General features: G+C 50.2%; 1 protein-coding gene across 1 annotated transcript in view; it reads right to left on the reverse strand.

The window, feature by feature from the left end:
- Positions 1 to 2,849: 2,849 nt before the first annotated feature.
- SHISA6 (shisa family member 6) overlaps positions 2,850 to 15,248 on the reverse strand; it is a 146,242-nt gene continuing 133,843 nt past the window's right edge. Inside the window, exons 5-6 of the mRNA XM_041427373.1 lie at positions 7,297 to 7,449; positions 2,850 to 3,400 (exon numbers count right to left, since the gene is read on the reverse strand). Of these exons, the coding sequence (XP_041283307.1) occupies positions 2,850 to 3,400; positions 7,297 to 7,449 (704 nt within the window). The remainder of the gene's footprint in view (positions 3,401 to 7,296; positions 7,450 to 15,248) is intronic.

Below are 15,248 nucleotides of genomic sequence, written 5' to 3' on the forward strand. Positions count from 1 at the left end.
TTCTCTGGAGGAATCTTGCCCAGGTAAGACACTTCAGCAGAGGACCTGTGATATTTGTTAGCCAGAATAGGAGGAGACAAAGAGGTCAAATGGCCCAGCTCAGCATCGGCACGGGCTGCTTGAATGAAAAATTTCCAAATTTGCTTCTGGTCCAGCAACTTCTTAGCTCACAAATGGAACATTTAGATGAGGACTAGAGCTTGGGACAGACAGCTATGGACATGGAAAGAGAGAGTGTTCACCTACCCACAGCCTCCCACCGTCACCTCTTCTCCAACTCTGCCACCACAGCTCCTGGAGGCTCTACAGCGGACTCTGCTCCCCACAGTGTTCAGGTCTCCCTGGCTTTGCTTGAGCCAAGAGAGAGTGGAAGAGCCCCAGAACCTCAGCAGGGGTTGCCTCCCCATCAGCCATGAGAGTTTCTTTTCTCTTCACACGAGTCCCACACTCTGGCCTGTGGGAAGATCAGCAGGGCAATGTTTTCACAGGGATTGTCTTCTGGGAGGAAAAATCCAGGGACTGAGCCGAGGAGCTTGGAGGTAGTCAGGGGAGAGTAGTGTCCATCAAGGGAGGGGGCAGGAGACGAGCTGTGAGCCTGTTGTCTCCCATCCCTCCCGTGCCATGGACTGCCACCCTGATCCACAGACAGTTCTGGTTGTTGCCCAGAGTGATTTTGCCCAAGGCTGCAGGATCCGACCCTGGAGACTGTTCTTTATTTATTTATTCCCTCCCAGCTCAGTTTCCGTCAAACAAAGCCCCAGTAACCTTCGACTGATGGAGTCCTTCTCAACACAGTCTCCATCAGATGGGGCAGGATAAAGCTCTGGAAATAGAACCAGCTCCAGGACAGCCTGGGAAAGAGAAAGGCCACCTGGACACCCCACTGAGGCCCACCTGTAAGTCCCACTGGGGTAAGAACATGCTCCTCCTGCCTGCCCTGCACCAGACAAACCTGGTGCTGCACCAAAGCCTCCACAGGAGACTCACGCCCTACGATCACTGTTTGCTACAGGACTTGGCACAGTTGGGCTGGGAATGTCATTAAGGCCAGGAGGTGGGAGGTATTTGAGGGGAGGGAGGAGGGCAGAGCAGAGTTCAGGGATGCCTAATGAAGAGCCATGTAGGAAGAGAGTTGATGTGGGGACATGGGATGCAAAGAGAAGTGCAAGGGATGTGCTCACAGCCTGAAGTCAGTTTTCACCTCACCCCTAGGAGGGAGTGTGCCTGCCCTGACCCACGGGGGGTGTGCATGTGCTGGGGCCTTGAGGGCACACTGGGATCAGTCTGCAGCACCCACAGCTCCAGCACCAGCTCTGGCTGGCCTTCAAACCCTCTGAGACCCTTTCCTGACCGCAGAAGTGTGTTCCAGTGGGAGTTAGTTCTACAGAATTTGGTAGGAACACAAGTAAACGGGGGAAATAAAAGAAAGAAAAGAAAAATCAAACCCAAATTGAACAAAATACCAAAGCAAAGCCCAATCTGTCTGGAAAGCCAAAGTTAAAACCCTCACAAATTCTAGACCCACGAGTCTATGTTTTAAAGATTTTACAAATATACAGTATCTAATTAGCATTATATCAGATATACAACATGCCCATTAATTATAATTATGCTGGATATATAATTTATATGCATGAAATGTAATTGTCTTCATGGTTAGGATTAGGACTCAGTGGAATTGGAATTTGGAAGGTTTTCTTGGGAGGCCATTGCAGGGAGAGAAAACCACGGAAAGTTACCGACCTGCTTTTCGGTAAACAGACACCCTCAGCCTTGTGCCTCTGCTAAGGGCTGGGAAAAGATTTGCTACATATGGAGTTCTAGGCTGTAAATGGGAGAAGACGTTCAGAAACAGGGGAACTGGGCCATGGAAAATGCTATCAGGAAAAGAAACTTATGGGGAGAAATCCAGGCTCGGTGACAGGCGTGGCAGCCTGGCCTCGCGGGGGTCTAGGTGGGGTCGGGACCTCCCCCAGCACAGGTCAGCAGTGTGGAGCTGAACGGGTTCTGGTCCTTTAGGTTCAGCAGTGGCGAGAAGCTGGAGGAAGAGAAACCCTCTTCCTCCTTCCTATTTACATGTTGGAGACACCAAGATACTAGAATGAGTGGAGAAAAGGGTCTAACAAGCATTTCAGCATATTTGTGCTTATTGAACACATCAACCCCACTACTTCCTACACTGAGAGAGCAGGCGATTTGTAGGCACTAGTATGTTTTTATCTTATGAGTATATTTAGTATAAACTAAAACTTTATTTCTCAGCCAGGCTATTCTTGTCCCTAGATCTGCCAGTCCCGAAGGAAAGTCTGCCCTTGAATTTGCTCCAAGGGTGACAAAGAACAGATGTGTGGGTGCCGACGGGTGTCGAGCAGCCTGGGGGTGGCCCCAGCAGCCAGGACTTCCCTACTTGCTACAGAAAGGCCAAACATGAGGAGCAAGAGCGAGGCCCCTTTCTGCCAGGATTGGAGGGGGGGGGGTTCCTTTTCCTCCTCCCTGTCTCAGGCTGCTTCTCCTTGGAGCAACTGAAAAGTCCTGAATTCGTGGAAACTATGGGATAATGCAGGTGAGCCCTTGGAAGGAGCCATCGATTACTATGGCTTTCTTTGACAGAAACTGATGCACATCAGGAAATTTCCTCTGTTATCCCTCACTAGTGTCTGACTGCTGCTTCAGTTCTTCCTGTGTCACTGATGAAGGGGTGGCTTTAAAAACAACGTGGGTGGGACTGCCAGAGAAGTCTTTGCAGACACTGAGTTAGTAGAGGTTATCTTGGCCTATAAGGCCACTGCAGAGCGGGGTGCTGTGGCCACCCCGGTCCTTAAGGAGTATCTACAATGCACTGGGTCGTGTCAAACAGTCACCTCTGTTTTGCTGGCGGTGCGGTAGTGGTGGTGGTGCCCGGGGATGTAATGCAGCTGCTCCACCGTGTTGTGCCGGCGCGAGGCGAACGCTTGGCGCTTGGCCGAGGTCGGGTTCATACTCAAGGTATTGTACAAGTTATTTGAGGCACTGGGATGGGAGTGCATTTTTGACATCCTGTAGCGATCCAAGACCGGTGTTGACACAAAGACATCTGTGTGTGACAATGCCCTCGACATGGACTGCTCGGGGTAGCCCGACCGCTCCGGGGACAGCAGCGGGTCCTGGGAGTGCAGGCGCTCTGCTGACAGCAGCTGCTCGTCCGACAGAATCCGTTCGTAGGACATGCTGAACTCCTCGGGCATGATCCTCTCCGGGGACAGCACTCTGTCCTGGGACATGGCCCTGATGGGACGGCGGGGCCTGTCCCGGTGGTTGCCCTGCTGGGACATTTTGATGACGTTGATGGGCAGAGTGCCCCGGGCTGCCAGGTCAGGCAGGTGTCTCCTCCTCATGTAGTACTCGTCAGCCTCTTTGTCAGCTGTGGGGAGGGAAAGGGAGAGGTTAGAAATGTCAGAGTGCTGTCCCAGGCCCTGGAGCTGCCTCCTGGTGACACCTGAGGCCTGGTGACACCTGTCTGCCACAGGCACGGACAGCCCTGTGTGGGTGGTGTCACCAAGGGCTTGTGGCACACAGAGCAATGTGAAATGAGTGGGGACAGTGTAATTCCCTGGGCAGTGCATCCCACACTCATCCATGTGCTCTGGAGGCCAGACTGTGGTACCACAGGATTTACATGAGAGGTGAGCAATGGAGAAATTCCCAAATGCCACATTCTCCAAATGTCACCCTGGGAAAGAACAGGGCAGGTGACACAAGCAGGTGAGGTCCCCGTTTTAGGACATACACATCTCAGATCTGGCCTTAGACATGGCTATTCCCTGCAGCCCATGAATGACCTCATCACATTTTAATTACCACACTGAAATATTTGTAAATGTGATCACAAACCAGGTTTCGTGGTCTCTGAGACACTGAATCACCTGCTTAAGGTTTCGTTTCCCATTTTTATAATCAGCCTTGGTTGATATAATAGAATTTATCCCATGGAACATTTCTTGCTCAGTTTGCTGCTCCTGCATCTTAAACGATCTCTCTGCTGCTCTGAAATGCAGCCCACACCCCCCACACACTCACTCTCCTTTTTTTTTGGCTTTGAGAGGAATGCTGTGGGCTCAGAGAGGATGTTGGCTACTGCAGCTGTATCGTGATAGATCACTGGAATCCCACAGCCATCAGTCTGTAGGTTTTGTGCACCACACTGGCTGGGAGTTGAAGACAACTGGCTCCTTGTCCCATGAGCCAGAGCTCAGGGGTGGGTGCTGACAGCATCCCAGAGCTTTGCTCACAAAACACCCGTTCAGCCAAACCCTGCACCACCCTGTGCTGGGCCACATCCCTCAGTTACATCCTCATCCCCTGTCCCACACCTTCCCTTCCCTGCTGCCAGGCCCTGTGCACAGCCCAGATCCGTGAGGAAGTGGGGCTGGTTCCCTCACACTCAGAAGCAGGAGCTGAGAACATCTGTGCCACCAGTGCTGCTGCCAGCCCCTTCCTCCCAGCCCACACAGCCCCAAGGCATGAGGTCACCCACAGCTCCCCTGCGCTGCCTTCCTGCTCGTGGGATTTGCTCTCCAGAGCACACACTGCAGGAATGGATCTTTATTTTTTTGCCATCCAACACATTTCAGAAGGATTTCTCACTGCAAATGTCAGGCAGCAGCTCTCCTGGCCTCCAGCTCTCTTGTCTTTAAAATCACCTTCTAGGAAGCCTGAGGGCGGGGGAAACTCCATATGGCTCCAGGAGCTGTAGACATTTTTATTCTGTGTTTTGCCCTGGTTGGAAATGCCAGGCTGGGTGTGCAGAGGCTCAGCAGCGATGCTGGAGGCTGGCTGCAGAGTGGGAACGAAGCAATTAGCACTCTGGCACTTGGCCTCTGCTCTGGATGAGAGGAGTTCCACAGGATTTGCCCATGTGACTCTAAATAGATGTAATTAAAGCACAGAACATCCCAAATGGAGATGTGCTTGGATGCTCACACCTGGCTCTGGTAATTGCCAGCAGGAGCTAAACCAGCTTATGTGAAGTTTACAGCTCTGAGGCTGCTGGAGAGGTGGCACAATCAGCTGCTTGGAAGGGGTTTGAAGGTGTTCCTTGGACTAAAAATGCAGCATGTGCTACCCTTTAAAGTGTTTCGTCCATTAGGAGCATAAAAAAAATCCCTTTTCCTTCCCTCTCCCTCCTGTGCCCCTGGTACAAGTCTGTGCAGCCTTTTGCTGCCGTGGCTCCACCTCTCAGGGAGCTGATTTCATTTCAAAGATGCTCCTAAGCTCACCCAGGCCATGCCTCCAGTGATGCTGAGGAGGAGGAGGAACATTTCCAGGTGTGGAAAAGCTGCTCATCTCCACCTCAGAGGAGCCAGAGGAGGTGGAACAGCAGTGTGTCACACCCACCAAGCTGCTGGAGCAGCAGCAGACAGACATTTTCCAGGCTGCTGGCTCTGAGAGGGGTGTTAGCCTGAGCCAGGCATGGGGAACAGAGCCTGGCAGGAATGTTGTTGGATTGGGTTCTTTTTTGACTTGGAGATGGCGTAACTGAAAGGAATTTTAAAAACTTTTGGTTTATTTTTAGCCTCACGTGAAGGGCGAGGGAATACAGATGTTATAATTCACCCTATCACAATTGGAAGTTAAATATTTCTTAATTACAATACATTATAAGCATTTCTTGGCCTACCATACTATACTGTAAATGCCTTAAAGCCAATCACCTAAAATTATCCCCCATGGGTCCTACTTCAATGCATCTTTCATAGTTCTATTTCCTTGGCCATCACAACAATCCCTCTCCTTTTTTTAAAGGTAATTTCCCCAGCTTTCTTTCCTCTGCAGCTCCAGCAGGTTTCCTCTCTGGGCTTGTCTCTCCTTGTTTTAATTGGCTTTAACATTTCCAAGCTGCCCAGTCACTTGTGATGATTCTCCAGCCAGCACCAAGTGCTTTAATATGCCTGAAAACGGAAGCTTCCTTCCTCACTGACCTTTCTCACTTCGCTGGGAAGAGCAATTCCCTGGAGCAGGATGGAATTAATCTGGCTGCTCTTGCTCAGCCACATCCTCACACCCTCCCCTCGCTGCTCTTCCCCAGGGCACAGGGGGTGCCCAGCCCCTCAGAGTCCCCCCAAAGACCCCAAGGACCCCCCAGGGGGGGTTCTGTTGTCTGTGCCCTGAAGGAAGGGCCAGGGAGATAAAAAAACCCCTGGTATTTCACCATTTGTCTCTGCTAACTGGAGGAAAATAAGTAACTTTTCCCTGCCTGGCAAGCCAGACAAGCACCTGAAACATAGATTTAAAAAATATCTAATGCTTTTTGTCTTGCTCAAATAGAATTATTTGTTGATGATCTCTTCATTACTTTTATATTTTTTTTTTCTAACAGTGACAGGGAGTCCATTGGGAAGAAACAAGTTTAAATTAAAAAATGAATGTCAAATAAGTAATTTTCGAACTCCAGCTTTTAGATATCACACTTTTTTTGTGTTCCCTTCAGCTCCTTCATACGGAATGAGAACATTATCTTGCTGGCACTTTGCAAGGGGGGGTTGGGGAGCTGGGAGCCTCTTTTCCTTTGGCTCTGGAGTGGAGCAGCTGCAGGAGAGTGATTCAATGATTCTGGAGGTGCTGAGTGTGCTCAGTGCCCGTGGGAGCAGGGAGGGCTTGGCACTTCCAGAGCTGGAACTCCTTGGCTACTGAGGAACACAGAGTGGGGCAGTGGGTTTGGCATCTGCCAGCTGCTGGGCACGAGGCTGGGCTGGCTCTGAGAGAGCTCTGGAGGCTCTCCACGCCTGCCCTGGATGTCCAGAGGTGGATTTGCCCTGTAGGGAGCAGGGATTCCCTGCTGGCCTTGCTGGGGTGGATATTTAAGTTTTGACTGAACTCCTCTCCAGCCAAGGGACAAAGACAAGCTCAGTGTCCTTGGTGGCTGCCAGGGGTGCTCTGAGTGGGACAGGGACTTCCCAGAGGGGCAGGGAAGGCTGCAGGAGCACTGAGTGCACTCAGAACTGCTCATGGAGCATGTGAGATGTTTCTACTTAATAACCAAAGATGCAGCTGTGTTGGACTCTGAGAGTCATGAGCTTTTGTTATTATTGCTTTCTACTCCTGTCCAGCCTTCTGATGGATCCTTTCTCTTTATTATTTTTTGCATAGTTTTAGTAAATAAATCAACCTTCTGAAACACGGAGTCAAGATTCTCATCTCTTCCCTCATCCTGGCACCCTCGAACACAACCACACCCAGGAGTACCCAGCAGAGGGAAGGGATTATTCCTCACTCGAGAACAAACCAGAAACAGGGGGAAGGAAAGGAGCTGACACCTACTGAGTCTCTTCAGAGATGAATATTTACTCGGGTTGGTCTTGACAGCAGACTCGTAGGACGGCGGGAGGTGGGAGAGGTTCTGGAAGGAGCGGGAGAAGGACAGGTCGTAGGGCTCGGTGGCTGAAGTGAGGATGTTGTTCATTCGTGGCTTGTCTGCAAAAAGAAACAGCAGAGAAAGGCAGGTCTAGAGCATGCCCCGAGGGGATGGAGAGAGGCTGGCTGTGCCCACAGGCTCCAGCGGGGAGCAAAGCTGGACCCGAGCCAGGCTCAGCCACGGGCTCCTGGGCATGACTCAAACTGGCACCAGCAGATCCAGGAGAAATGGATCCTGTGGTGCTGCTTCCTTCCACAGCGTCGTGAGGACAGCAAAGTGCTGCCTCAATCCCCTGGAGCTGTCCCAGAGGGATGGGGCTGCACTGACACTCACCCCGGGCGTGCAGGGCTGTGCCAGGCAGCATCACTCACCTTCACCCCCACAGCGCACCCTCCTCATCCTCAGGGACACAAAACCACTCTGGGGGGTTTTTAACTGGGGCTGATGATGGTCCAGCTGCCCTCTCTGTGTGCCACATTCCTCATGGATGCTCTGAACCTGGAGGCTCTGGGGCTGTGGGGCTCTGCAAAGCTTCACACCTCCCTGGGCTGGGAGCTGGGGCTGGGGGCACCTCTGGGGGCACACAGAGGGCAAGGCAAGGTGTTGGGGAGGCTCCTGAGGCAGGAAATCCCTATCCTGAGGGGTGGAGGATGTCCCTCTGCTGACGTTCATTTTGTTGGTCACTGAGGGGTCCCCAGGCAGGGTCCCAGTGCCCTCTGTCACAATTCTAATGCTGAGGGCACTGGCAGTAAATGTCAGCACTGAGCCCAGATGCTAAAATTGAACTCCAAACTATCTGCAGGGGTTTGAAACCTTGTTCTTTCTCTGCAAGCTGCAAAATGGTCTTTGATCATCCCAGCAAAGGCACAGGGACCTGTTGAACTGCACTTACAAGCCCCAGGTGTTCAGATATTAAAATGGGCAGAGATGAAAGGATTTAACGAAGCAGGAACTTCAATTATTGGAAGCAGAGTTAGAACAGACCAGTGGGCTCTGTCAGACCCCACAGCAGTGATGGGGCTGAGGCAAAAGACCAAGGAGGTGGCCACTTCAGGTATGGTCTGAAAATGAAATCAGAAGGGTAAGTTCTCTGCAGGAGCAGCAGAATGCCCAAGCCCTGGGCTCACACATTGCTGTTGCACATCCCTAAGTGTCCCATGAAGAGCAGTGCATGATCAGTGTGCACTCACCAGCCCCAAGCCCTCTTGCCTCCTCTGCACCAGGGGCTGGTGGAGATAAAAGCTCAGATTCTGCCCAGAGGTAACAGAGCAGCAGGGGAATTTCACTTGGAAAACTGCTGGCTTTGTGCAGTGTCCCTACACTTGCTAACTTCTCCCATTTCCAGGAAAAAGACCTCAAAACAAAACCCACCTAGGTAGAGTGCAGACATTTCACAGGCATTTTTCTAGACCCAAGTCTGAAGTGAATCTGTTTCCTCCAAAAAAACATCTGTGAGAGTGAGGCCACCTTCTCCCCTGCTGCCTTTCTGCCGTGTGGAGCCCTGCTTGTTGGACAGCAGAACGTTCTCCTCCTCTCTGAATTTTTCATTTCACCGTGTCCTCGGTGCCCCTGCAGCCTGGAAACGAACCCAGCAGTTCATCTGTGTGTCTCCTCGGGGATCCAGAGCTGTTTCCACCACTTTTCTCCCACTGGGGCTTCCCCTGGATGTTTTAAACCTCCTGTCACCCACCCTCAGCACTGCACGGCGTCAAAGACGGGCTGAGGCAGCCCTGCCTCAGTAATTACAGAATTACTCTCACACTAATTCTGTAAGAAAGAAAGAAAGAGATTCTTTCTCACACAATCCAGCACTGGTGAAAAATTCCTCCTCCCAATGCAATAAGCACCTCGGTTCCTAAATCTCCTCTTCCCCTTTCTCCTGATCCTCTCTGTTGTCCTGGCACAGGGAGCACCTCGGTTCCTAAATCTCCTCTCCCCTTTCTCCTGCTTCTCTCTGCTGTCCTGGCACAGGGAGCACCTCGGTTCCTAAATCTCCTCTCCCCTTTCTCCTGCTTCTCTCTGCTGTCCTGGCACAGGGAGCACCTCGGTTCCTAAATCTCCTCTCCCCTTTCTCCTGCTCCTCTCTGCTCTCCTGGACAGGGGTTCTGGTGTGGCAGAAAGAGCACAGAGCTGAGGGATGTGCAGTGGCACCTCTCAGAGAGCAGCACTTCCTTGCTGATGGCTTCCCCCCGTGTCTGACAGACTGCCTGCAGGATCATCAGGGGGCTGGAAACGATTGATTCCGTGTTAGCCAGCAAACAGAGGCTGGATCAGCACCGAAACCATGTCCCCACTCCTCCTCCTGCTTGTGTGGCAAGGACCCCGGGGTAACATCTCTTTGCAGATTGCTCAGGCAGAACGTGGAGCTAATCTCCATTTTCATGGGGGTTTGGGCACGCTGCAGTGAGCCCGGGCGCACGCACGGAGCTGTGCTCGGTGCCAGAGCAGAGCATTAATTGACTGCTCGCATGAGGTGTGTGAAATTAAGTGCCACACATTTATCTGATGGGCTGCTGCAGGATCACTTCATCTTCTCGCTGCTTTTCCCATCCAGGCGGTCGGGAACAGACCGGAATGATTCTGGCAAACGAGAAGTCACCTTGAAAGCCACTGCCCATCACTCAGCAAAACAAGGGATAAACTGAAATGACCAAAGCTAATTTCAGATGTCTTTTGCATAATGTAGCTTGAGGGGGAGATCAGAGAACTGAGGTGCTGTAGTGTGGAGAAATATCTCGTGTAATTTATATTCTGAGGCCAGTTCAGCACCAGTTTCTCAGCAGGTTTTTGCTCCTGCAATATATTTGTCTCTGGTCTCTCTCCTCTTTGTTTGTGGTGCTTGTGGGCTCCTATGAAGCTGCAGGTCAGAATCAATGATCAGGATGCAAATCAAAGGTCTCCCATTCTCTGCAAGGCAGCTGAGGCTGTACACTGCATTCCCATCATCCCAGCTGGAGATGACACTGGAAAACGAGCTCTGGCCCTGGCTGCTGGGCTCACCTTTACAGTCAGGTTTGGTCCCCATTCTCCTCCATCTCTGTGCCATTTGGTGCCTGTTTTCTGGCACACCACCCCTCCTGGCACAGGAGCTGGCAGAGGAGCAGGCAGGAGGGGAAGCTCAGCCAGCCCAGAGGACACCCAGCACCACAGAAATGTCACCCAGCACCCTGGAACCTCACCCAGCACCCTGGAACCCCACCCTGCACCACAGGAACCTCATCCAGCACCACAGGAACCTCACCCAGCACCACAGAAATGTCACCCAGCACCAGAGGAACCTCACCCAGCATCACAGGAACCTCATCCAGCACCACAGGAACCTCACCCAGCACCACAGAAAGACCACCCTCTGGGCTGAGGCAGAGCTCATTTCTCTGCCAGTGCTTTGCAACCTCTCTGCAAGCTCAGGGCTCAGAGAAGCTTCAGGATTTCCAGAGCTGTGCAGATTCAACCTGAAGTCTTCTTGTCACATGTCGCTCTGCCCCTCTTGTTGGAAGACACTTGCAAAGTGTGTTTACACGAGGCACAAAACCTTTCATGTTCAAGGACGGGAGCAGATGATACCAAAATAAAAAAAAAAAAAATATGAATCGATGGCAAAGTTTTGAACAAAGCTCAAGTGGCAAAAGGGATGTGCTGCACATTTGCATTTGAGTCTGCACATATGTTGTGCGAATTCTGCAAGACATTTCAACAGATGCCTTTTAAAACATTCACCCAGAGAAAGCAAACAGTGTCACCTAGGAGAAGCTGCTACAAGCCAGCCTTCTGCTGCTCAGCTCCAGCTCAGCAGAGCTCCAGCCCTGTGTCAGAGCTCTCCCTGCTCCCCCAGCACTGCCTCCTGCTCAGCCCTTTGAAGGCTCAGACGCAAAGTCTGGGATTCTGACGCAAGTTCTTACAAAGGGCCCCATTCCTCAGGAAAATCTGCTGCCACTGCTGACGTTCTGGAGCCTTCTGTGCCAGGGCTCAGAGCTCCCAGGCCATGCTGAAGTGACACGCTGTCAGAGCAGGCAATAAACTGATGTTTGCAGGCTCAAAATTTATGACAGATATCTTCAGTGTTTGTGTTTTCACACTTCTGTTTCCTCGTGCTACAAACGCCGTTATTAATAGTGCTTTGCATTTCTCATGACTAATCTCCAGGAGGTTTCTACATTTCCAGGTCAGATCCTCTGTGGTGTAAATCAGAGCTCTCCAGCGAGTAGCTGCCCTCATTTATGAGAGCTGGAGATGGAGGACTGCAAACAGAGGCAGTGTTAAAGCCCTGTGTCTGCCAGGATGGCTCCCTGGGCCTTGCTGGGCTGAGAACTGAGCAGCAGCCTGAAGGTGCAGAGGGCAGGGGTGCAGCACACACTGCAGGGTGGCACTGGACTGACAGTGACCCCCCCGAGGGCTGTCCCCCAGGGGGATCAGCGTGGAAAAGCCCCTGAGCACACAGAGTGCTTCACTGAACACTGCACCCCACAGCTGGGCTGAGAGGGGCAACACTGCCAATTAAAATGGAAGGGAGAGCTGCAGAAATTAAAATTGCACAGAGCAGTCTGAGCAAAGGCTCTGCTCACGCTGGGTGTGCTGCCCTTGCAGAGGGTGCAGATAAAACCCCTGGCTCTGGCACCAGAGCTGCCAGCACCAGGGCTGGGCAGGGCTGGGGCTGGGAGCCCTCTCTGCTGGGTTTGAGACCACTACAAACTGGTAACTCCCCCCAGCTCTGCCAGAGCCTCGTGGGCAGGGCAGGGAGAGGGATTTTGGAATGGCATGGAATGGTTTGGTTCGGTTTGGTTTGATTTGGTTTAGTTCGGTTTGGTCTGGTTTGGTTTGGTTGGTTTGGTTTGGTTCGGTTTGGTCTGGTTTGGTTCAGTTCAGTTTGGTTTGGTTGGTTCGGTTTGGTTGGTTTGGTTTGATTTTGTTCAGTTTGGTTTGGTTTGGTTCGGTTGGTTTGGTTTGGTTGGTTTGGTTCAGTTGCTTTGGTTCAGTTTGGTCTGGTCTGGTTTGGCTTGGCTTGGAAAGGATCACAAAGACCACTCAATTCCACCCCTGCCATGTCAGGGACACCTCTCACTGTGCCAGGCTGCCCCAAGCCCTGTCCAGCCCGGCCTTGGGCACTGCCAGGGATTCCAGAATTAATCCCAGGATTTGAGCTGAGACCTTGGAAAAGGCTCCCAAAATCAGGTGCTGGAAGGGAGAATGTGGATTTGGAGTTTAAAGCAGAGATACCTTAAGCTAAGCAGAGGAAAGTTTAGAGTTTCAGAATTTAAAATATGGAAAAAATGAAAGAGGTAAACAAGGAGTTTAGAATGCAGCACTGTTGGTTTGTGTGCCATAACATGATTGGCTAAGAAAGCTTAAAATGTAGCATGGGTCTATAATATTTTATAAATATAAAAATATTTATATTAGCTCAAAAATATAACTATCCTTGTTGGCAGTGTTTTATTGGTCAATAACTCCTTAAAAGGTCTTGTAACTCGAGGTGTTGTGACCTTCTGAGCCATGCTGTGAAGATGTGAGCAGGGCTCACCCTTCCTGTCCATGTAGAAGATAAGAAAAATAAACCTTATCAAAAACAATTCAGAGGTCCCAGCTCAAATTCCTTCCAAAATTCCCCCCAGGTGAATTATCACACCTCCCACAGCCATTCCAGCTCTGCCCAAGGTCAGGACATCCAGTCTGTTCTCTGGGTTATATGCTGCACATCTGATTAGCTTCTCCTTTCCCACCATATATTTCTGCTGGGGATAAAGCTAATTTAAACAGTCCTTAATTGTTATGATTTTGTAAACAGTGTCTTAAACACAATAGACACAAAACTCTCAACAAATTGCTGGAGGAGATGTGACAGAATAGGGAATCGTTTTCATATCTTCTGGGATTGCCCCAAATTGAAGCTTCTGGTCTGATGTTAGAAAACTGATGCAAGGATTTTTTCAGCAATATATCCCCCAAAGCCCTATTAGTGTGTGGGAAGAAAGATGCCCTGGATTTTTGAAATGAAGAAAAGAGAAAGAAGGGGGAAAAGAAGGATGGAAAAGAAAGAAAAGAGAGAAAAGAGAGGGGATAAAGGGAGGGAGGGAGGGAAGGAAGGAAGGAAGGAAGGAAGGAAGGAAGGAAGGAACACTCATACCTGAGTCCCTATAGAGGAAACTGTTAAAAACCCACACAAGTACAGCTATAAAATGAAATTTGCCTCCATCAGAGCAATCCCAGGCATCATCCATGGAAAAACACTTGGCCAAATTAAAACCTTGAAGTAATTGGCTGCTCATGGTGCTTTACCAAGTATTTTTGAGATGATTGTCAAATGCAATTAACTGACATAAAAGTCGTGATATGAACTTCCTTCTAACCATATTATTTGGAAATGCGCTTGGTATTTATAAAGATGTAAAAAAGAAAATGTTTATTAGGTGCTCTTTAGGTTAGGATAATTATATATGCACTAAATATAATGAGATGAAACTTCAGTAGCAGTAAAAAATAAAGCAATAATCTGTACAGAAACTGAGCCCAGGCAGTCACTGTGTATTTCTGTTATAGCTGATGCTCAGTTCTCTTTTGTGCCCCCAGCTCGGTTTTTTCCTTCATATTTTAATGTTTTTATGGGGAAAATCATTTTATGTGCTTATTTTGTGTGAAGGCTGAATATCTAAGCAAGATAAATTAATGTATCAAAAGATTTAGCTGCATTTCATATGTAAAACTTGGTTGTGCTTAGAGCCTAATACTTGCTCCCTCCCACTCACATTTTACATACAAATCACTACATTTCCTAAAACTGCTGTAGAGTTCTTCATTTGCAGCTCAAATCTGCAGCTGAGGTAGAAGTAAAGTCTAGAGTTAAGGAAATCCACATGAAAATTCAGATTTCAGTGGTATTGGGATCTCAATTCTGTCACTGAGAGCAGAATTTCAGCTGAGGTTCCTAAAGGGCTGTAGGAGCCACTGGGATGGGACATTTGGTGTCCTGGGGGGGATTTGGACAGGAAGAGTCCAGCAGCAGTAAAAAACCCAAGGGATTTCTGGCAGATTGGGATGCTCAGAGTCCTCAACCACAGCAGAATTGAAATCCTGGGACTGCAGCCCCTGGGCTGGGAGAGTCTGGAACTGAGAAGTCCCAGGATGGGTTGGGTTGGACCCTAAAGCTGAGCCAGTGCCACCCCTACACGGGCAGGGACACCTCCCAGGGGCTGCAAGCCCTGTCCAAGCTGGCCTTGGACCCTTCCTGTGACTCAGCTGCCTGTGGTCACCTCTGATCCCACTGGGAATTGTCTTCCCCAGGATATCACAATTCCCAGCACTCGTTCCAGCCCTCCGTGCCGTCCCGCGAGCTCTTCTGATGTCTTACTTGAAAAGCCCAAATGTATTTTCAGCCTCGCCAAGCAATGGCTCACCGGCAGCAGCAGCACACAGGGATGGAAGGAACAAAAGCAGCCACGGCCATCTGGATAACTCAGAGGAAGATGTACCTCTGAATCACACCCTCATTTGTAGTCAGCTCATCCCAGTCCCTCACAACAGCCAAACTGTTAAGGCACAGGAAGCACAAGGAATCCAAGACCATGAGTGGATCTGCCTTCGGTTTTTTTTTGTCTCTTAGGCACATAAAAAAAAGCAAAGCATCTGTTAGGAGCAGAGGGAAGTGGAATTGTTTTGTCGCATTCCCTGGAGTGCTTGGATGCAACGGGACCCTGATGCTGGAGCTGCATTAAAGCTCCTGGGCAGACAGGTCAAGGGCAGCTCAGAGCCCAGCAGGGGCTGGATTTTAAGAATGAGTATCAAGACCAAAGAGAAGACAACACAACTTCAACCCTAATTCTCCCATTTTCTTCTCTTTTTTCCCTCAGGAAGGTAAAAAAGTAAA

Source organism: Onychostruthus taczanowskii, unplaced genomic scaffold, assembly GCF_017590055.1.
Source record: "Onychostruthus taczanowskii isolate IOZ18803 unplaced genomic scaffold, ASM1759005v1 scaffold99, whole genome shotgun sequence".
NCBI classification, from domain to species: Eukaryota; Metazoa; Chordata; class Aves; order Passeriformes; family Passeridae; genus Onychostruthus; species Onychostruthus taczanowskii.